This window comes from Branchiostoma lanceolatum, chromosome 18 (assembly GCF_035083965.1).
Source record: "Branchiostoma lanceolatum isolate klBraLanc5 chromosome 18, klBraLanc5.hap2, whole genome shotgun sequence".
NCBI classification, from domain to species: Eukaryota; Metazoa; Chordata; class Leptocardii; order Amphioxiformes; family Branchiostomatidae; genus Branchiostoma; species Branchiostoma lanceolatum.
Genome location: NC_089739.1, coordinates 904020 through 924953, shown reverse-complemented (window position 1 = coordinate 924953; position 20934 = coordinate 904020). Strand labels below are relative to the sequence as shown.

The following is a 20934-nucleotide window of genomic DNA, read 5'->3' as shown; positions in this document are numbered from 1 at the left end:
TTTCATCCGTGGCTATAAAAACTCTGTTTGCCAGCGGCAGCTGGATACGGTCATTGACACCTTAATTTAGATCTGCTTGAAGATTAATGAAAAATGGTCAAGTGAACGATGTTGGCGTTCAGTCTCTTGTCTAAAATTCCTTGAACTACTTCTGTACGGCTTAACATGTCATTAAAGCTTACAAAAGTCGCCATGTCAATGTTACGAATGAAATGTCGACAAATGTAGGTATTTGGGCATAATCACATCTAGCATCTACTTACCTTCTCGAACTCGTATCCCGGTACACTGGCGGAGCCGTCAACAACAAACACGATGTCAGCTTGCATCTGGCAGGCCGCGATGGAGGCGGGGGGAGTGGGCGTTGTAGTCGGCTTCGGTGTCTGAGTTGTTGTAGTTGGTGTCGGCGTTGTTGTAGTTGGTGTCGGCGTTGTGGTTGGCTTGGGAGTCTGGGTTGTAGTTGTTGTAGGTTTCAATGTTGGAACTGTAGCACAATTAGAAGGGTGTCAGCTTTCTCTAAGAGGGAATAACTGGAAACATGGTCTACATAATTTCTGCTAGATCATGTTGATTACTTTCACATAGAAGGTCAATTTATGTCTCCGGGTGCACGATATGTGTTTGTGTATGAGTACACGCGATAATTGGAGGTTTGATAGGGGCGTCATCACGTGAGGTCCTATCATTCTTTGCTTTGGATGCGTGCGCCTTCTAGCGATTCACAGGGATACTGCACAAGCTAATCCTCCTTAAACAAGGTGGAACGTATGTGGTATAATTCAAGTATACCTGAACGGCTTATCTGGTATGTCTTGGTGGGGCCCAGATATGAATTAATCTTCAAATTGCTTAGTATGAGAAACTTAAACAGAATAACATTATTGTACAACAATAGCTTGTACCTACCCTGACGGTAATGAGCACCTACCCTGGTGACAACCGTAGACGCCATCCTGCAGACTCCACACCGCCCCAGGCAGGCAGGACATCGGGGCGCAGCTGACCTGGAAGTTCGGCTGGCACTCGCACTGCTGCCCGTCTTCTGTTCCCCACTGCTCCCCGAGCTGATGATAAATCATAAATGAACACAAGTCCTGAGCCATTCATTCGTTCAAATTAACGCACAACTACAACTAGTACAACTACTGTATATCAGTCTCTACAGACAAGGACACAGACAGTTACTAGCATATATATATATATATATATATAAATATATATATAAATATATATATATATATATATATATATATATATATATAGAGAGAGAGAGAGAGAGAGAGAGAGAGAGAGAGAGAGAGAGAGAGAGAGAGAGAGAGAGAGAGAGAGAGAGAGAGATAAAGTAAAGTATGATTTTTGCAGGGAAGGGACAAGTGAAACAGTCAAGGTAAACCAGGGCTTACCAACATTCACAGACTTGGGAGACGGTACCTTTGGCTCACTACAGGAGTCACGTGTTCGTTCGGTCACGTGTCGTAAGTAGCTTGGTCAACTACTTTTACGACGGGCAATGGGATGGCCCAAAATCAGTCAAAAAATAGTCCAAAACAGTGATTAACATTTTGGTCAATAGAACTTTGTGAGACCGATGAGCTGCTAGTTAAAGAACTAAGAACATCTTGTGACGTACCGTGTGATAGTTCATCTCGTGCAGACATCCGCAGTCCCTTGGTTCTACACACGTCATGCCGCTCCAGATGTAGCCCGGGTCACACTCGCAGCCCTCCACATCGGGCAGGCCGCACGCGGAGGAGGCAGTCGGGGTCCGGCAGCTGTCCTGGCAGGCAGAGGTGGAGTACGAGTAGTGGCTGTGGGGAGGGCACTGCAGCGCTGGAGGGAACAAACAAACAAATAAATAAATAAACAAACATGATCAGAGGTGGAGTACGAGTAGTGACTGTGGGGAGGGCACTGAAGGGCTGGAGGGAACAAACAAACAAACAAATAAACAAACAAACAACATGATCAGAGGTGGAGTACGAGTAGTGGCTGTGGGGAGGGCACTGCAGCGCTGGAGGGAACAAACAAACAAACAAATAAACAAACAAACCAACAAACACACATGGATAGGGGTGGAGTACGAGTAGTGGCTGTGGGGAGGGCACTGCAGGGCTGGAGGGAACAAACAAACAAACAAATAAACAAACAAACATGTACAGAGGTGGAGTACGAGTAGTGGCTGTGGGGAGGGCACTGCAAGGCTGGAGGGAACAAACAAACAAACAAATAAACAAACAAACATGTACAGAGGTGGAGTACGAGTAGTGGCTGTGGGGAGGGCACTGTGGGGCTGGAGGAAACAAACAAACAAACAAACAAACAACATGAACAGAGGTGGACTACGAATAGTAGCTGTGGGGCTTGAGGAAAGGAAAATTTGGCCACACATGCACTCATAGAAAAACGCTTCTATTAAGCCAGTATTGAGAAAGGAATTAATCAAAATCTGCAGTTTAAATTGCTGTAGGAACTTGAAAATTTAAATCGTGTGTGAAATACTACATAGCGTTTACAAACTTGATGTGACTAGACTAAGTGTTCGTGCTCACCACAGCCGGTCTGTTCCCTCCACCCTTCTATGTGAATCCCGGCCGCTCCACAGGCTTGGACGTACCCCTGAACAAAACAAGAAGAAAATATGAAATTCCACATCCAAATGTCATACTAGAATTATGTTTGGGATAGAGGAATAGAACACCCCCTTGTTCTATTTCAATTTAAAACTGGAAAAAGGCATAGAAAATAAATGATTTGTACTATATGCACTGCAATATGAACGTTGAACGTCAAGTAGAAGTCACCTCGAAGTTTTCACAAATGATGGCATGGTCTGCCCTGCTGCCCGTCGCCGCCATGTCTTGATGATTTGTGATTTTTGTCTTCCATAGGTTGTTTAAAGCTCTGAGTAAAACCCTTGATTTTGCATATTGTGAGGCTGTACACTGAAGTAGCTGTTTGGCACCCCATTCTCTATTGGTTACAGAGTTAGGAAGCGGGTAGAAGCTTAAAACATGGCTACCTCGAAGTTTTCACAAATGATGGCGTGGTCCGCCGTACTGCCCGTCGCCGCCATGTCGTACACGCAGTCGTCCATGAAGCCGGCAGGTTCGACCGCGGCGAAACAGGCGCTGAAGGGGCTGCTGGAGGCCTGCATCTGCCCGCAGAACTGCTGACTCTCCAGCTCCTGGGCACAGCAGTGGCAAAGTATTGGACATCAAAAAAGGCTCGTTTATGCTAGGGTCATATTTACAATCCGGGGCCCGGCCGGGCAGTCTTTGGAAACGAAAATTATCATATAAAAGACAGCAAAAACATAAAACGTACCCACATTTTTTAAGAGCATAGCTTGAGCAAATTTATTGACCTACACTTTGGTTTTTCGTTTCCGAAAACAGCCCGGCCGGGTCCCGGTTACGAAATATGACCCAAGCATAAGGAATCTTACAGGAAATCTTACGTTTTTCGTTCCGTTTCAAGGCATCCTCATTTGAGTCAAAGCTTGATGCTTTTTCAAGTAGCTAGTGGTAGTGCATGCAATGCGGTTTTGCTTGCAACGGCTCGCAGTTTTGGCCAAGCACACCGGGTCACCCCTACTCTTCTCGATAAGTGTGTTGGGTTCTTTTACGTGCAGAGGTGTTACAAATATGTAACTCCGACAGTGATATAACGTTGCGTTATTTTACTGTTAGAAACATGTAACTCTCTAGGGCATCAGCAACTAAAGCCACATTTAGTTATACAGCTAAAGTGCCAACTACTAATATTGGACCGGAGGGGAGTCTTCAAAAGCACAAACGAAGACTTCTCAAAAGTTTACCTGCACAAACGCCTGGTCGGCCTGGGCGATGTCAAACTGCTGGTCCGCAAGAACCGCGGGGCAGCTGGAGAAGGGAGCGTTTATTATATGAACAACTATATAATTAATAAGAAATATCACTCAACATAAGCACAGCCTCGTTACCCTAATAACAGGGTACCCTGCTGGCTGAGCTTCAAGGTGAATAAGTCTGTAAAAAATAGCCTTCAATGTAGAGGTGTCATTATCGTGACATTAAGTTATCTATATTTTTATTTCCAGAAATAATTTCATCATGTTGGTAGAACATAGGATATTAGGAGCTTCTTTTTACACAAACAGGAATCTCACCTCCTGACGTTTCGGTGTCTGTCAACTACATCGGCTTCTTATAGCGACGAGAAGTAGTACACCAGTCAGAAGCTCTGAAGAAGGTATCTGACAGACACCGAAACGTCAGCAGGTGAGATTCCTGGTTGTGTAAAAAGAAACTCCAAATATCCTCTCTTTTTATTGTTCAGAACCAAGATCTAAAAAAAAACCCACCTGAGGTCGTCTTCAGCCACCCAGCTGTTACCGAACTCCACGCCGTTCTGTGCCGGGGTCAGGTCAGGTTTCACCAGGTCGTCTCCTTGGAGACCGTTCGCGTTGCCACAGAGACCGCCAACATGGCCGGCAAGGTGGGCAGGCAGCTCCACTGTAACGCTGTCAGTACCGAGAGGGGTTAGAGAAAACTGATAACGCCAAGATATTGTGCTGGACAAAAATAAAGGCTTACATTGAGATGGACGTTTTTCATGTGCAGCATCATATCAATATCTGTACACTATAACGTTCCTTATGTATGAAACAAACGTCCGGACTAGTAACGTAGAGTGGATTCCTTCAGTTATCATTGGTGGGGTCGTGTGGCGCAACGGCAGAGCTTTCGGCTCAGGACCAAGAGGTCCCGGGTTCGAATCCTGTCATGTCACCGATCTTGTGCCCTTGGGAAAGGCACTTTACACGACTTTCCTCACTCCACCCAGGTGTAAATGGGTACCTGACTTCGGTTGGGAAAGGTCGTATTGAAGTCACCTGGTGGCGCCGAATGGCAGCCGCCTAGACCCTGGTGACAGTTCCACAAAGTGCAAATGTGGAGCAAATGTGAAACCTGTAAACCTGCATCAATTCAGCGCTAGTAAGGCTGCCATTGCGGGTAATGTCTGACCAATAAAAACCATTATCATTATTATTATCAAAAACACACAAACATGAAAAGTACGCTGCAGTACTGTAGTACTGTAGGAAAGCGCCTGGCAAACCATTTTCGAACTTGACCTTTCCTCTGACAACCACAAGCCAGCTACCAAACATCATGAAGACATCAAATGTTTCTCGAGTTACGCTCTTGACATACATATAGACCCTACAACTGGCGTAACCAAAGAATATAACCATCTCGGCGAAGTTAACGATACAAGAAACAGTGTTGAAAAATAAACAGAAGGATAACACGTACTGGTGGTTTCCATCAAACGTGACGGTGATGCACAGGACGGTGTCGATGACGATGTTGTTTCCCTGCTGGGAGATGGACGCGAAACCTCCGATACAGTAGGGAAGGGTAATCTTCAGTCCGTTCACCTAAGGCGATAAATTGTTTGTTATTATCTTTTCCGAGAAGTTTATTTTAAGTAACATTTTTATGTATGTATGTACGTATGTGTATGAGCAGCATAACTCAGGAAGGTCTGAATTGATTATCTTTGTATTTGGTATGTTATTGTTAGTAGGTTTTCATGAGACCATGAATGTCAGTATAAAATCAACAAGCATGAGGAAAAAAGACATTGTGCTACTTTTTTTCAAATATTTGCAAAGAACTAAAGATCAAATTCTAAAATCCAATGTAAATGTACTCACGAATACCTCACTGCCCTGGGTTATGGAGACTGTCTGCCCATATAAGGTAAACTGCCCATATAAGGTAAACTGCCCATATAAGGTAAATTGCCCATAAAAGGTTAACTGCCCATATAAGGTAAAGTGCCCATATAAGGTCAACAATCAAATTTAGTCATACTCACAAAGACCTCCTTGCCCTGGGTTATGGAGACTGTCTGCCCATATAAGGTAAAGTCCACGGAGTCCACAAACGACACACGCATGTTCCCTCTCCTGTTAGCGTTCCTGGCGGAAACCGTGAAGTCCTGGCCTCGGGATAGCACGTACTTACAGTTGCCCTGGAAACACGCAGGTGAGGTACAGGTGAGGCACAGGTAAGATACAGGTAAGCTTCAGCTAGCCTTGGGACAAGAAGTTCTTATAGTAATCAGATATAGCTAAATAGATGATTTTTAAAAAATAGAATCCATCTATACAGCTCTAGTAAAAGATGCACTGACATTTAATTCCGAGATGAACGCGGTAAGTCAATGTAAGAAAAACAATACCCTACCCAGCTCTACCAGAGCTGTTATAATTGTGCAAGCATGCAAGGAGAACATAGCTACCAAACATGGTATTGCCTACGGTCACCCATAGTTACCTGGAAGTTGAACCTCTTCCCATCAAACGTTCTGTAGTGGGGATCTCCCCTCGCTGAACACGTGACCCGGTCTGTACACATGTGTGAAAAAAAAGTTGATGATGGTCCAAGTGACCCATGCGTCTTGATAAGGGCACAGGGCTGGCGCCCATTTTCATTTCAGTAGCCCTTGGGCCACACAGTTGTGCAAGCCACTACAGCTGGTCCGCTGGTAGTTACTTGTGTTTAACTACCATGCATGGATTATTGATGAGCATAAATGAAATCATTAACTGCTCTTTATGATAGTTCCATCGGCCCGACACGACAGCTACATTAATATAAAAGAAGGTAACTCGCACTCTCCTTGTATTATAAACATAAGGTGGAAATTTCGTGATAGCAGTTTTACGCTTAGGATGAATACAAATAAAATAGTCTTTGTCTTGAAATTCATCAATATTCGTTAACTTCTGTTCCTCATTTTTTTCTGCTACTCGAAAAAAAGTTATATCTATACTAGGGAGATCATAGGTTACTGTTAGATTACAAGCACCATATAGGAATGAATGACAGCTAGGAAATAAAGTGACTCCCCACCTCCGCATAACACGTCTCCGAGACATTCGTTTCCGATGTTCACAACGTCGTTGCTCACTGTAACAAAACATGGAAAAAAAGTATCAACGTGTGGTTTTGTCTCATTTTATCTATTCCAAAACAGTTCAGGCTGAGTAATATCCACATGTTACACGGCTATGATATCAGAAAATTGCGATATCGGAAACGTTTTCCTCTCCCTTGTTCTGGGCAGTAAATCAGAAAGTTAATAGATGGCTTAATCAACATAATAATAACATAACGAACTCCATGAAAACATTAGTACAACAAGGTCAACAATTTGGTATAAGTAGGATCCTACGAGCTGATTCATTACAATGACGTGTGTGAGGAATGACGTAGGTGAATGTATGACATACGTGTACACGAGGTGTGTGACGTGTGTAGATGAGGTGTGACGTATGCGGATGTCTGACTTATGTTTAAAGTATGACGTACTTGGCGCATCCTCTTGTGGTGTTACAGGCTTCAAAGTTGTCGGCTTAGGAGTGGGGAGAGTAGCCGGCGTTGGGGTTGTGGTTGGCTTGGGTGTTTGGGTTGTAGTCGTTGTAGGTTTAGGAGTTTGGGTTGTAGTTGTTGTTGGTTTCAATGTCGTGGTCTCCACTGAAACAAAACCATGATAAGAATAAAGTTATTGCTGAGTGCATCGTCTTCGAGTACCTGTCAAAAGAAACAAACTATTAGAATTCTTTATTGATAATAGATATAGCAGGCACAGGCTGAACTGTGTGGACTCCTCAAAGCTTCAAACTAGTCGTGCGTCTAAGTTTAAAAGCCTTTATCAAATGTGTGGACTTAAGTCATGATGCATATACGCTCTTTCGAAATTGCAAAATTCTTAGTAAAATGTTACGCTAGAATACATCGTTGTTAACAACTGTAGACGCAATGGGCAAATCTTCATTTATAGGTCTCATGACAGCTAGATTGCATTGAAAAATAGCTATGATAGACAAATATAACAATAATATAGTAATGTAGAAATCTACCTTCGCACAGCTGAGACGACAGCGTCTCCTTAATATCGTCCAAGGCGTCGAAGTCGAAGACAGTCGAGACTCGGTCCGGACTCCCGGCGATGGCGGACAGCTCCTGGTAGTTAATCATCTCCGTCACACCGATGGCGAACGTGATCACGCCGTCGCTATGGAGATTCTACAGTAAACATAAATAACTTGTTTGTTAGTAAACAATAGGTGACGGCCTGAATGATGTAAATAACATTTTTATCATAAAAGATGAGACACAAAAGAACAGATCTTCACAAATCAAAATATCAAAGTTCCTATTTATTTCTGTTGAACCGTAAGCTAAAGATAAAATACTTCTAAAGTGCAATATTATGACTTCAACGTGCGTATTTTCAAGTCTCATTTGTTGGGAACTTAACTTGAGCTGAGACTTTGTGTCTTTTATTGAGTCGGTACCTTGATGAAGCTGCGGTGGCTGGTGAAATGACAGCCTTGTCTGTTCCTTTGGTCATTCAAAATTCTTTATTCAAAAATAGCTGATAGGATGGTAATCAAGGGGTGGTATGTCAATACCAGAGAGGGGAGGATGATGTAAGGGTCGGTACGTCGTTACCTGAGAGGGGAGGGTGACGTAAGGGTCGGTACGTCGTTACCTGAGAGGGGAGGGTGACGTAAGGGTCGGTATCGGTACGTTGATGCCTGAGAGGGGAGGATGATGTAAGGGACGGTGCGTTGTTACCTGAGAGGGGAGGATAATGTAAGGGACGGTGCGTTGTTACCTGAGAGGGGAGGATAATGTAAGGGACGGTGCGTTGTTACCTGAGAGGGGAGGATGATGTAAGGGACGGTGGGTTGTTACCTGAGAGGGGAGGATCATGTAAGGGACGGTGCGTTGTTACGAGAGAGGGGAGGATGATGTAAGGGACAGTACGTTATTACCTGAGAGGGGATGATGACGTCGTCCCCAGCTTAAAAAGACATTGATAGTGTAAGGGACGGTACGTTATTACCTGAGAGGGGAGGATGACGTCGTCCCCAGACCTTCCGTCCGTCACCACCACCACGATCTTGGGCACTCCCGGCCGAGCGCCGCTAAAATGTTGCAGGGCAAGGTCACGGGCAAACGTCAGCGCGGAGCCTGTCAAAATAAGGACCAAGATTTCTTTGATATTCATGGATCGTACCACTGTTTTATAACATTCGCACAGTTCCATTATTTTTTTTAAGGTCAGAATCGTCGTAGGCTGTCAGTGTTTTGATGTTGAAGGATTTCTAAGCAGGCTGTAACAGAGGCACCAAATAACATCTAAGACAGCCTTTTCGTAACGAGACAGTTGAAGGTCGCACGACACAAGTCTTATAAAACTTCCAGTTTGCGATCGTAAGACGTTCTTCTGAAAAATGTGACCAAAAGCAAGATTGTGTTATTGAGAAAGACGTTTTCAACAAGTCGTTATGATTAATCACTGCAAAAGATCCATTACGACGAAAATGGAAACTTTCCAAGACAACGGATAGAAGAAAAAGACAAAGGGCTAGTGATAGCAGAAATGCCGAACCAGTGCTCGTCCCGCGGCCGATGACAGCGATGTCACTGATGGCCTGCTGCAGCCCGGCCAGAGAGCTGTGCGCGTTCAGAGCGAACTCCTGCTGCGGAGTCGAGCTGTACTGCACCACCCCCACCTGGGTAGCCGACGGGCCGATGTTGAAGTGCCCAACAACGTTGTTCAGGAACGTCTTAACCTGAAAGAGTTTACAAAAAATATATATATAAGTTTTTGACAAAAAAAAGGAAATTTTCTACTAGAATGTGAAAAGGTAATATTGCAGTTCAATAATTTTTAGATTGATTTTTCCCTACCAAGACATTTATAGATGTTTCACCCAAAATAATTCTTAACAATAAGAATAAGAGTAGCATCTGCATCTATACAGATATCTGCTGGTATGAACTTGATTCAAGTACCTTTCCGGGTAAAAAATACGTTAGGAAAAATACGTAACTCAGTCGAATTACAAGTTGACTGCCTTTCAGCAAGTTATCAATCACTGATAGTATTGTCCACAAAGAGATGCCCCAAGTCAAACACATCCACAATGATAGGTTCTTACTAACGCTTCATTTAACACAGTAATCTCTTACTTTGACGAACTCGTATCCCGGGATACTGGCGGAACCGTCCACAACAAACACGATGTCAGCCTGCATCTCACAGGCGACTGACTGTCCTGGTGTGGGCGTTGTGGTTGGTTTGGGCGTTGTAGTTGTTTGTGTCGGCGTTGTAGTCGGTTTGGGCGTTGTGGTTGTTTGTGTCGGTGTTGTGGTCGGTTTGGGCGTTGGTGTTGTAGTAGGCTTAGGAGTTTGGGTTGTGGTTGTTGTAGGTTTAATAGTCGTGGTGACAACTGTAATTCAAATGGTTTCAGTTCAAATCTCTGAACTCCCGACCTATGAATATGAAAATGAATATCCGACCCGCGAGAGGGCTGGAAACTCGGTCATGCGGAATGCACTGTGGAAAATTAAATCTTTGTCATACCCACTCGATATAGTGATAATCTATCATATTTTATATATGTCATACCCCCCCCCCCTGCAAACACGCACATTTCAATGCGAAAATGAACAGAAGTGGAAAAAAATTGATCAGTTCCAACGCCCGAATCCGGTATTCCAAATTTTCGACAGCGGCGCACTCGGCGCACGCGAAGTACGTTCGCAATATTCTGTGGAAGCCCGTGTGATAACCCGAAAGTTATCACCCGGAACAAAATACCCGTATTGAAAGTCATCGCGGCCTAGGTATGACACAAAACAGGTTTCAATAACGTTGGCTCCTGTTATGGAACATTCTGGTCATCCACATCTAAAGCTGTACTAGTGGCGATTGGCACTAGACATGGTATCCAGCATAATATTATCGATTTCAAGCTCACAAATCATCAACATGTTTATCTAAATCTGAAAAAGCCGTGGTTGAATGTCTCTGCCACTTAACGGACCTACCCACGAACATTAGTAATTTCAACTGTAACCATCTATGTCGTATTTAATATGTAACGTTATATGAACGTTTAATGTGTATATGCATTTGTCACTAAGTGCGCAATTCAGCCATGGCATGGCTGCTAAACAATTTGAATTTGAATAAACAGTTAGACAGTTAAATGTACTCTCAACAAGTATGATATTTGCACGTACGTTGGTGACATCCGTAGACGCCATTCTGCAGACTCCACTCGGCGCCAGGCAGGCAGGACATCGGGGCGCAGCTCACTTGCCAGTTCGGGAGACACTCGCACTGCTTACCGTCCGAGGTGCCCCACACTTCCCCCAGCTGGAAAACACAGCCTCCCGTCAGATGGTGTGAAGGATCTCATAGAATGTGCCTGGTAGATTTCTATACCATTCTGTGTAAACTTAACTTCTGCAAGCCATGGTCAAATTTTGATACTTTGGATACTTTATTTCCACCATTAGCTACATACCATGAGTGGTATGCAGCTAATCTTCCTGGAGTACATCAGAAAATACAACAGACAGACTACAGAAAAATGACTACAGACTACTTAAAATTACTGCATTAAAATTAGCTAACTGATACAATGCTTTCAAAACAGCTTTGGAGACTGCCGTTTGTAGATTTAAACGAAACATCACTAAAAGGAGCGTAGATGGCCAGTCTTCTTTTCGGGAACCAAAAAGACGACATTCTAATTTATTCAAAGCTTTGAAAATTAACTCGGGATGCATTTAAGTCATGTCACTAGGCTCTAAATCTTTCCTGCTGTTGATATGATCATACAGATTAAAGATTTGTTGCGCTCAGTGCTAGATGAAACAAATATGATGAATGTACAGTGTGGTAGTTCATCTCGTGCAGACATCCGCAGTCCCTCGGCTCCACACACGTCATGCCGCTCCAGATGAAGCCCGGGTCACACTCACAGCCCTCCACATCGGGCAGGCCGCACGCGGAGGAGGCAGTCGGGGTCCGGCAGCTGTCCTGGCAGGCAGAGGTGGAGTACGAGTAGTGGCTGTGGGGAGGGCACTGCAGCGCTGGAGGGAACAAACAAACAAATAAACAAATAAACAAACAAACAAACATGAACAGAGGTGGAGTACGAGTAGTGGCTGTGGGGAGGGCACTGCAGGGCTGGAGGGAACAAACAAATAAACAAACAAACAAACAAACAAACAACATGAACAAGAACATGAACAGAGGTGGAGTACGAGTAGTGGCTGTGGGGAGGGCACTGTAGGGCTGGAGGGAACAAACAAATAAACAAACAAACAAACAAACAAACAACATGAACAAGAACATGAACAGAGGTGGAGTACGAGTAGTGGCTGTGGGGAGGGCACTGCAGGGCTGGAGGGAAGAAACAAACAAACAAACAAACAACATGAACAGGAACAGAGGTGGAGTACGAGTAGTGACTCTCTGTACTATTAGTGCAGGGCTGTAGGAAAACATAGTGTAAAATCTCATTTTTACATGAACATGAGCAGAGGTGGAGTATGAGTAGTGGAATTGAGGAGGGCACTGCAGGGCTGTAGAGAACCAGTGGGCGAAAGAGCCATCAGAGGTGGCACACTCATCGATGATCGGCTTATACTGTTATGTAACTATTCCAGTCCTATAGACAACACTGATAATGCATCATATAATGCTGAATTGTCTTTATCAAGGCCATCATGCTAATTGTAAGGGCAGTCAATGACAATGAGCATGAAACAAAAGTGAGCATAGCCTGACATCAGAACATGCCAGCGCACATCAGCACATCTAACAAGTAGGACAATCTGCTCACCACAGCCCGTCTGCTCCCTCCATCCGTCCAGGTGAACACCAGCTGCTTCACAGGCTTGTACGTATTCCTAAACAGAAAAGACACGACATACTTTATCAAAAGCAGAGACCACGACCATAGATTCAAGAAGGCATTTTGTTTATCGATTGGCTGGGTTAAGGGGTTTGGTACTGATTTGTTGCTCATTTGTTGATGTTTTCTTAATAAGTCGACGTGTCAAAAATACACACAAAGTCAGCTGCAGTTCTAGTGGAAGCTGCAATAGGCATAAACGTGATTACTTCTTTCTGTGTTCAAAGAAAATGCACATTTTGGGTTTAGAGCATGTTTTAGTTTTATCACAGTCACAATTGAAACGGAAAATACCTCGAAGTTTTCACACATGAGGCTGTGATCACTCGTGCCTCCAGACGCCGCCATATCGTACACACACGTGTCGATGTACTCTCCGGGTGCGACCGCGGCGAAACAGGCGCTGAACGGACTGTTGGTGTCCTGTAGATGTCCGCAGAACTGCTGACTCTCCAGCTCCTGCACAAACGCCTGGTCGGCCTGGGAGATGTCGAACTGCTGGGAAGCAAGCACGGCGGGGCAGCTGGAAACAGGAGTCGGGATAGATTTGTAATTGTGCCAGGGATTCATTATATATAAGCATAGCTAGATACACGCCTGGTCAGCCTCAGTGATGTCAAACTGCTGGGAAGCCTGAACCGCGGGGCAGCTGCAGGGGAAGTGAAGATTTCATTTGGCTATGGGTACAACTTCAATAACTGAAGGGAAACATCGCATTAGACATGGATTTTGGTCTTCTGTAGCTTTGTCAGCCTGGGTGATATCAAACTAATGGACAGTCAAAACTGCTGGGCAGCTGGGTACGAAGATTTATGTAAATAACTTCTCTTTCCAATTGTATAAGCTTGCATTGTCATGGATACAGTTACAACAACAGATTTATGAAGAGAAACAAGATACATTAGTGACATGAATTCTGTTCTTCTTCAGGCTTTGTCAGTCGCTGGGCATGTCACACTGTTGGTCAGCTAGAACTGCGGAGCAGCTGGAGGAGGAAGTGGAGATTCATGTAAATATCTTCTCTTTGCAGTTGCTTAAGCCTGTATTGCCCTGGATCAGTTAAGTTAGGCCATGGATAACAGCTTCGATAACATTAATGAAGAAAAATTCCCATGGATTCTCTTCTACAGCAGGTTTCATATCGAGCAATTATGGTAAGCTGTGAACGTTGATGATGCGGTCGAACTTCAGACTGAGGACAAAGCATGACGCTTTCTTATTAGCTAGTAGTGCAATGCGTCTTCGCTTATGATGTAGGATTCTTTATTACCAATTTCGAAATAAGACAAGAGGTACCGACCTGACGTCATCATGAGCCACCCAGCTGTTTCCGAACTCCACAGGGTCAACGGCCGGGGTCAGGTCAGGTTTGACCAGGTCGTCTCCTTGGATACCGTTCGCGTTGCCACAGAGACCGCCAACCGTCGGGGCAAGGTGAGGGGGAAGCTCCACGGTAACACTGGAAATATATGTACGAAAACGTCTATGAACTACAGCAAGGAGAAAAAGTACGAAATGCACTTAGATTTTTACCATTTTGCAACAAATAAGGTTGCATTGTTCGTGGTGTTTTTTTCTCATGTTGTACATTCATCAGACCTCATGGTCATCCGTGTATCCAGCCCTTTATGCATGAATACACAATAAAGATTTTCATATATATTTATACCTATACTGTTTAAGCACTTGCTGACAGACAAAACGATATAACACAGTCATTCGCATGTCAGCTCTTCATCATTTTAAGATACACGACATGTACAACGCGTATACACATAGTAAAACAGTCAGTACAAATTGCGTCGATGAGAAATGACGTCACGTACCGGTGGCTGCCATCGTACGTCACAGTGACGCAGAGGATGGTGTCGATGACGATGTTGTTCCCCTGCTGCGTGACGGACGCCAGGCCGCCCAGGCAGATCGGCAGCGTCCACTTCACTCCATTGATCTATGTAGAAAATGTATTGTTCGTTAGTTGTAGGTTGTGCAGAAGAATGATATTATAGCTATCCTTTGTGACAGGAAATCATATTATTTGATTTTGTATCGTCTAATAAACACATATTCTTTTACTGTAAAATGGCACAAACCTTATTTTGCATTCCGGGTTGTAATGAATGAAAGAAATGCAGATTTCGTTTTAAAGTATGCTGGTCTACTATGATGTTATTTTTTCCACTAAAAAAACAACAAAATTATCGAAAATTTATAACAAATACAAATTGAAAGTAATTAAAGTTTCTGATAAGAAAGTGTGACTAAAACACTGACAGTTATGTGGAAATGAAAGCTTTAGTTCTTAAGATTTTGATAAAGTTGGGATACTCACGAAGACCTCCTTGCCCTGTGTAATTGTAATGAGGTTTCCGTACAGCTCGAACTCCACGGCGTCAACAAACGACACGCGGGTGTTTCCTCGCCTGTGCACATTCCTGGCCGAGACTTTGAAGTCCATCCCTCTGGACAGGACGTACTTGCAGTTACCCTGGAAATGATGATTTGTACTTAATATCAAGGGTGTCAACTGCCATGATTCCAATCCATTCAACAACAATTCGTGTCCTTTGAGTATTCTGACGCAACTTCCTTCAAGCGATTGATATAACATGCTGTGAATTATAAAGTTTGTTTCAGCAAAGCCACGCAAACACATATTCGTCTCCTTATTTTTACCTATTTATGTTTGTATGTCCTTTGATGTTTGTGCTTAAGCTTATAACTCTTTTAAATATGTAAAATGTTATTATGGGTTTGTTTTTTATATCCGACATAAAGAAATGAATGAATTATGTACATTTTAAATTTCGTACCTGGAAATTGAACCTCTTCCCGTCGAACGTTCTGTAGTGAGGATCTCCCCACGCAGAGCACGTGACCCTGTCTGTGGTAACACGAGAACAGGAACCCATGATGAAGCTCATTTGAAAAATAACTAGAGATCATAACATCTACGACATGTACAAATGCATAATAATAATAACGGTTTATTCAGATAAAAGTTGAGAATAAAATCTCACATCGCAACCCAACGGCTGAATTGCGTGGATTAAAAACAGCATAATAGCTCCATCTCCAGCTGCTAAAATACCAAATTTGTGCAAACGCCTTGCCTCTTAAGCTTATATTCAACGAGATGCTTTGAAGGGATTTCGGGAGGATGGGTACTCCTTGTCCGAACCTTGTACAGTCCAAAAAGGTCTAGCCATGTGACGTCGCCAAAAAACACAAATAAACTAAGTAGAACGATTTGAATACAACTTACTTTCGCACATGACCTCCCCTAGACACTCGTTTCCGATGTTCGTGTACTGCAAATTGCCAGCTGTAAAATCAAGAGTGATGGAATGCGTCCTTATAAAAGTAATAAACAGATAGCAAAAACTATACAAAAATACAACTAACTACATCATTTATCAGCTTCAGATGAACAAAGACAAAGAGTACGTACACGTTGAGATGTAAAGAGGCAGCCTGGGATATATTATGATTTATAGAGTTCTATTAAGCATATGCATGTGCGGATGTATAGTGTATTTATGATGTTACACGTACCAACCGGCGCTGCTGTAGATGTAGGCTTCAAAGTTGTAGTTGTTTGGGAGGAATCTGTAAAAAATTAAGTTCAAACCTTTACCATAAGTATTGTTCTACGGATGAACATATACGTGTATGTATTGTAGTCTCTTTATGTTCACTGCAGCTTGGCCTGTGATCTGGTAGACCTCAATAGCGTAAAAACCGTCGTTGCCGTTCTCGTAGGCTCTGGAAAGTCTTATTGAGTCCGGTAGGTGTTGAACCCATCAGCAGATCAAGCACACCAGTCACCTTGTGGCACAGCGAGCACGGTTGACACTTCTGTGTTGGGTCGCTACGAGTGTCGCTCATAGTCTCCGTGCAGGCGTGGATCTGCCCATTCAGAGTTGGAACGGTGTGATCTTCAGTGTGTGACCAGCAATCCTGGCTCGTGTGCTGAAAACATGAACCTTGTCGACGCATGCTTCACCTTGATCAAAATACCCTTTTGGGTGCGATGTTTGGCACAGAGTTGGAGGACGGGTTATACAGAGGTACAAGGAAAACAGGGGTACGGATGGAACCGGGTATGTGGTTGGGGGATGCGAACGCTGTTGGCGGGGTATATGGTATACAGAATACATAGGGGTGTGGGTGATACCCAGTCAAGGCAGTAAAAGGGTCAGTTGAGGGGTATTGAAGGTTTGGGGGATGAAACTGAGGTGAGTTATCATTAAAGAGGAGGGATGTTTGTCAGAACGGAGGTTGCATGTTATGTACAATGTACAGTGCATTGGGTACCAACAAGAAGGGCGAGGTTTTCAGGGGGAGGCTATACATACCGCATAACAAGGGTACGGACGATTCAGAAGTAAACGCGCAGAAGGCATGGATGGGGAGTACAGGCTGGGATGCTTCAGGTACGGACTGTACATAGGTACCAACACGAATGGAAGGAATGTTTGGGTGAGGGTGCAGTACCATAAGGGGTCGGACGATACAGGGTTAAGCCTAGGTTACACATAGCCGAACATGGCTCCCGAACGCTAGCCGACTCAGGTCGGCGGTAGTTCGGGAGCATTCTGACCAGTTTTTGGGCCACGCCTATCTTTGGCGCCGAACATGCGCCGAAGATGCACCGATCATCTCCTAACCAGTACACGAATTACTCCCGAATGGGCCCCGAATGCTTTCTAGCTTACTCCCAACCATCCCGATCTCTAGCCGCAGACTGCCGAATCTCTCCTGACTAAACCCCGACCGATTGCAAACCCTCTCACGAATCTAAATGGACATATTCAGCGACTTTCAAAAGAGGGGTCATTTTCGGTTTTAATTAAAATAATCCATTCTATTATGTTGTCAACATCACCGAGAGATCGACTTCGGATCATGGCTAGCTTTAATACTGCTTTTAGTGTTCTTCTTTGTTTTTGGTCGTGTGAAGGTCGGGGGTGACTCGCCCACGTTCCGATAGTAGTCACTTGGTTGAGAATTAGTTAGCAGAGTTTTGTCTACGGCCTTGGGGTGAGTTATGGGAAGGTTGGAAACTAGTTAGGAGTAAGTCAGTAGTGTTTCTGGCGTGGTTAAGGTTCTAATTTTACTACTGACTCAATCCCGAATACCAGCCGAGCACTAGCCGACCGCGCCGAACACCAGCCGAACACCAGCCGACCCATTTCAGACCCTCCGTCCAGAGCCGAATGTTTTGAAATTTTCAAAACATTCGGCTGGCGCAGCCGAACACCAGCCGACTCAGCCGAACGTCAGCCGACTCGGCCGAACGCCAACCGAGCTAGCTCCCGAATCACTCCCGAATCACTCCAACCATGGTCGGGGGAGAGTCGGAAGGCCATGTTCGGCTATGTGTAACCTAGGCTTAACTGAATTTACTGTCGTAGGGGATAGACGTCTCAGGTAAACTTGTTGATTACTTATCTTGCGTATATATACTTAAGATTGATCACCCCTTTCCGCATGCAAGGACCGGGTCCATTTGAGAGATCACGATACAATGCTGGAGCTATTATGTAGACTCCTGAACCAACCCGCTTTAATCAAACCATCCAGTCATTCGATCGGGTTCATGCAAATCACCTCAAAATTTACAAACTTTGAGAGAAGTTTCGCCTGGCTTAATACCTGGTACGCAGGCGGGAACGGGCCCGGGAGGAGCCCAGTAGCTGCCCAGACAGATGTACTCGGCTGCCGGCGGCGTGTCGAACCTGTAGCCGTGCAGACATGCCGGGACGCACGTCCGGATGCCGAGCTGGTCAGTTCGGCACGAGAGGGTCCCGTGCGCGGGGGGATCCAGTTTGGGGCAGGCAGGGGCAGAAACGTTCAGCGCTGAGGAACAAAGTGCACTGTGGATCAGATGTAGTTGATGACCACAGACGTAGCCTGCGCCTCTCGCATCGTGGATTTCAACAGCAAATCTTGTAGGAATCCGTTTTAAATCTCACATGCTCATTGGATTGTAATCCTCACTCCTTTGTTACAGTGGGCAGGCAAACTGATCAGGTCCATGCAAATCACCTAAAATCTTACAAACTTTAAGAGAAGTTTCGTCGGGGTTTTCTGGTACTTGGTACGCATCCACTCTTTTGATCGGTTCCATGCAAATCATGACAAAATTTCCAAACTTTGAGAGAAGTTTCGCCGGTGTTCACTACCTGGTACACAGGCGGGAACGGGCCCGGGAGGAGCCCAGTAGCTGCCCAGACAGATGTACTCGGCTGCCGGCGGCGTGCCGAACCTGTAGCCGTGCAGACAGGCCGGGACGCACGTGCGGATGCCGAGCTGGTCGGTTCGGCACGAGAGTGTCCCGTGCGCGGGCGGGTCCAGTTTTGGGCAGGCCGGGGCCGAAACGGTCGGCTCTAGGGTAGGAAAGTGTGGGACGGACCAAATGTAGTTAATGATCAAAATGTATACGCAGCGTCCAGTGTCTCGTGGACTTTAGCGGTAAACTTTATAGATGGTCATTTTTAAGCCTAACATGCTCATAAAATCATATTCCTCACACCTTTGTTTCAATACGTTACCGAGAAATTTAAAAAAAATTCAGATAAGATACACATGTGGTTGACGATCGCAGATGTTCTCAACGTCCAGTGCACCTTGGATTTTGACAGAGAATTTCATAAAGAGTAGTTTTTAAGGTCGCATGATCTTGAAGAAGCACTCTTCCCTCAGTGGTTACAGCGCCTTGAAGAGACATCTCAAGTGGTGCACGGTGGGGTTTGGTTTAGGGTTAACAGGGTCTGAAACCTCTGTTGAAGGACAGACGTTGCTGACCATTCAAACGATGCCCACCATGGCATTTCACCGCTGCTGTTGAATATCGCAAAATTCAGTCATGCTGTCGTACTGATTACACACACGCCAAAAGTACACCGAATCTCTCGGTTATAAACTCTCTCTCACATGCACACTTTCACACACACGCGTACACTCTCAGACATCCCACACACACACACACACACACACACACACACACACTCACCCTCGGATTTCCTGCAGTTCGGGTAGGGTCCGGGAGGGGAGAACTGCCCGTTGATACAGACGTACTCGGCGGCTGCGGGTGACTCAAACTCGTAGCCCTGCATACAGGACACACACGCACGCACACACACACACACACACACACACACACACACACACACACACACTCACCCTCGGATTTCCTGCAGTTCGGGTAAGGTCCGGGAGGGGAGAACTGCCCGTTGATACAGACGTACTCTGCGGCTGCGGGTGACTCGAACTCGTAGCCCTGCATACAGGCGGGGTAGCAGCGCTCCGTACCGGTGTGGTCAGTCTGGCAGTGGTACGAGCCCCACACAGGGGGAGGGATCTTCTCGCATTTCTGACCCGCTGGAAAAAGATCAGGAAAGATTAAACAGACACACATTTTTCATTTTCATTTCAAATGTACAGTAACTTAATATATATTCATATGTGTACAGTGTATATATAATACACACACATACAGAATGCTATGGATCTGATTGTTCAATTCCATACGAATACGATCATTTTCGAACAAGCAACTCCAGGTTAGAATTGGCATGATTCCTTTGCCAAGGAGGCTGTACCATTACGAGCAGTTTCTCTCTTTTGTATTCTCTCTCTGTTTCTTTCTGTCTGCACGCACACTCGTACACACACACACACACACACACACACACACACACACACACACACACACACTAACACACACACACACACACACACACACAGTGCCTTGTACATAGGCATATAGACGTCCCCTTACCGAAGACGCAGTTGGGATAGGGCCCGGGAGGGGACCAAGCTCCGTCCGCGCAGACGTACTCAGCAGCCGGGGGAGCCTCGAACTCGAACCCGTCCATACAGGTGGGGTTACAGGTCATCCTGCCGAGGTGGTCCAGCATGCAGCTGTAGGAGCCGGACATCGGCGGGGGGATGGGCTCACACTGAGTAGCAACTGCGGGAAATATAATAGCGAAATATTTCAACATACAATCTTACAAAAATATACCTGCAGTTCTAATTCAACCCGCTAGTAGGAACCGAACATTGGGAGAGGGATGGGATCGCACTGCGTAGCAACTGGGTGAGATATAAGTGTAAAAGGTTTTAAGATACAACGCAACATACAA

General features: G+C 44.9%; 3 protein-coding genes across 3 annotated transcripts in view; all 3 read right to left on the bottom strand.

The window, feature by feature from the left end:
* The window catches only part of LOC136424547 (zonadhesin-like), a 31349-nt gene extending 20122 nt beyond the window's left edge, over positions 1–11227 (bottom strand). Inside the window, exons 1-2 of the mRNA XM_066413162.1 lie at positions 11097–11227; positions 10041–10300 (exon numbers count right to left, since the gene is read on the bottom strand). Of these exons, the coding sequence (XP_066269259.1) occupies positions 10041–10300; positions 11097–11157 (321 nt within the window). The 5' untranslated portion in view covers positions 11158–11227. The remainder of the gene's footprint in view (positions 1–10040; positions 10301–11096) is intronic.
* Positions 67–9989, bottom strand: LOC136424514 (zonadhesin-like). The gene is made up of 17 exons (XM_066413128.1): positions 9948–9989; positions 9457–9640; positions 8908–9035; positions 7916–8081; positions 7365–7529; positions 6906–6962; positions 6327–6397; positions 5866–6021; positions 5298–5422; positions 4343–4501; positions 3818–3881; positions 3020–3184; positions 2550–2616; positions 1631–1830; positions 929–1064; positions 264–484; positions 67–72 (listed from the first exon to the last, which is right to left on the bottom strand). The coding sequence occupies exons 1-17, from the start codon at positions 9987–9989 to the stop codon at positions 67–69; spliced, it is 2112 nt and encodes a 703-aa protein (XP_066269225.1).
* A 1716-nt stretch (positions 11228–12943) lies between the features above and the next one.
* Positions 12944–15693, bottom strand: LOC136424546 (alpha-tectorin-like). The gene is made up of 6 exons (XM_066413161.1): positions 15595–15693; positions 15114–15269; positions 14608–14732; positions 14082–14240; positions 13076–13304; positions 12944–12955 (listed from the first exon to the last, which is right to left on the bottom strand). Exons 1-6 carry the CDS (start codon positions 15691–15693, stop codon positions 12944–12946), a joined length of 780 nt encoding a protein of 259 aa, XP_066269258.1.
* Positions 15694–20934: the final 5241 nt, after the last annotated feature.

Bases quoted from the DNA above. Each gene is read 5' to 3' on its own strand.
- LOC136424514 (XM_066413128.1), bottom strand. From the start codon at position 9,989: ATGTGTTTGACTTGGGGCATCTCTTTGTGGACAATACTATCA. The intron at 7,530-7,915 runs GTAGATTTCTAC...GTTTTGTTTCAG, and splicing joins GTCGTCTCAGCTGTGCGAAG to TGGAGACCACGACATTGAAA. The intron at 5,423-5,865 runs GTGAGTATGACT...TTATCGCCTTAG, and splicing joins CCCAGGGCAAGGAGGTCTTT to GTGAACGGACTGAAGATTAC.
- LOC136424546 (XM_066413161.1), bottom strand. From the start codon at position 15,693: ATGGGTTCCTGTTCTCGTGTTACCACAGACAGGGTCACGTGCTCTGCG. The intron at 15,270-15,594 runs GTACGAAATTTA...CATCATTTCCAG, and splicing joins GGAAGAGGTTCAATTTCCAG to GGTAACTGCAAGTACGTCCT. The intron at 13,305-14,081 runs GTCGGTACCTCT...TCCTGTTTCCAG, and splicing joins GTGGCTCATGATGACGTCAG to CTGCCCCGCCGTGCTTGCTT.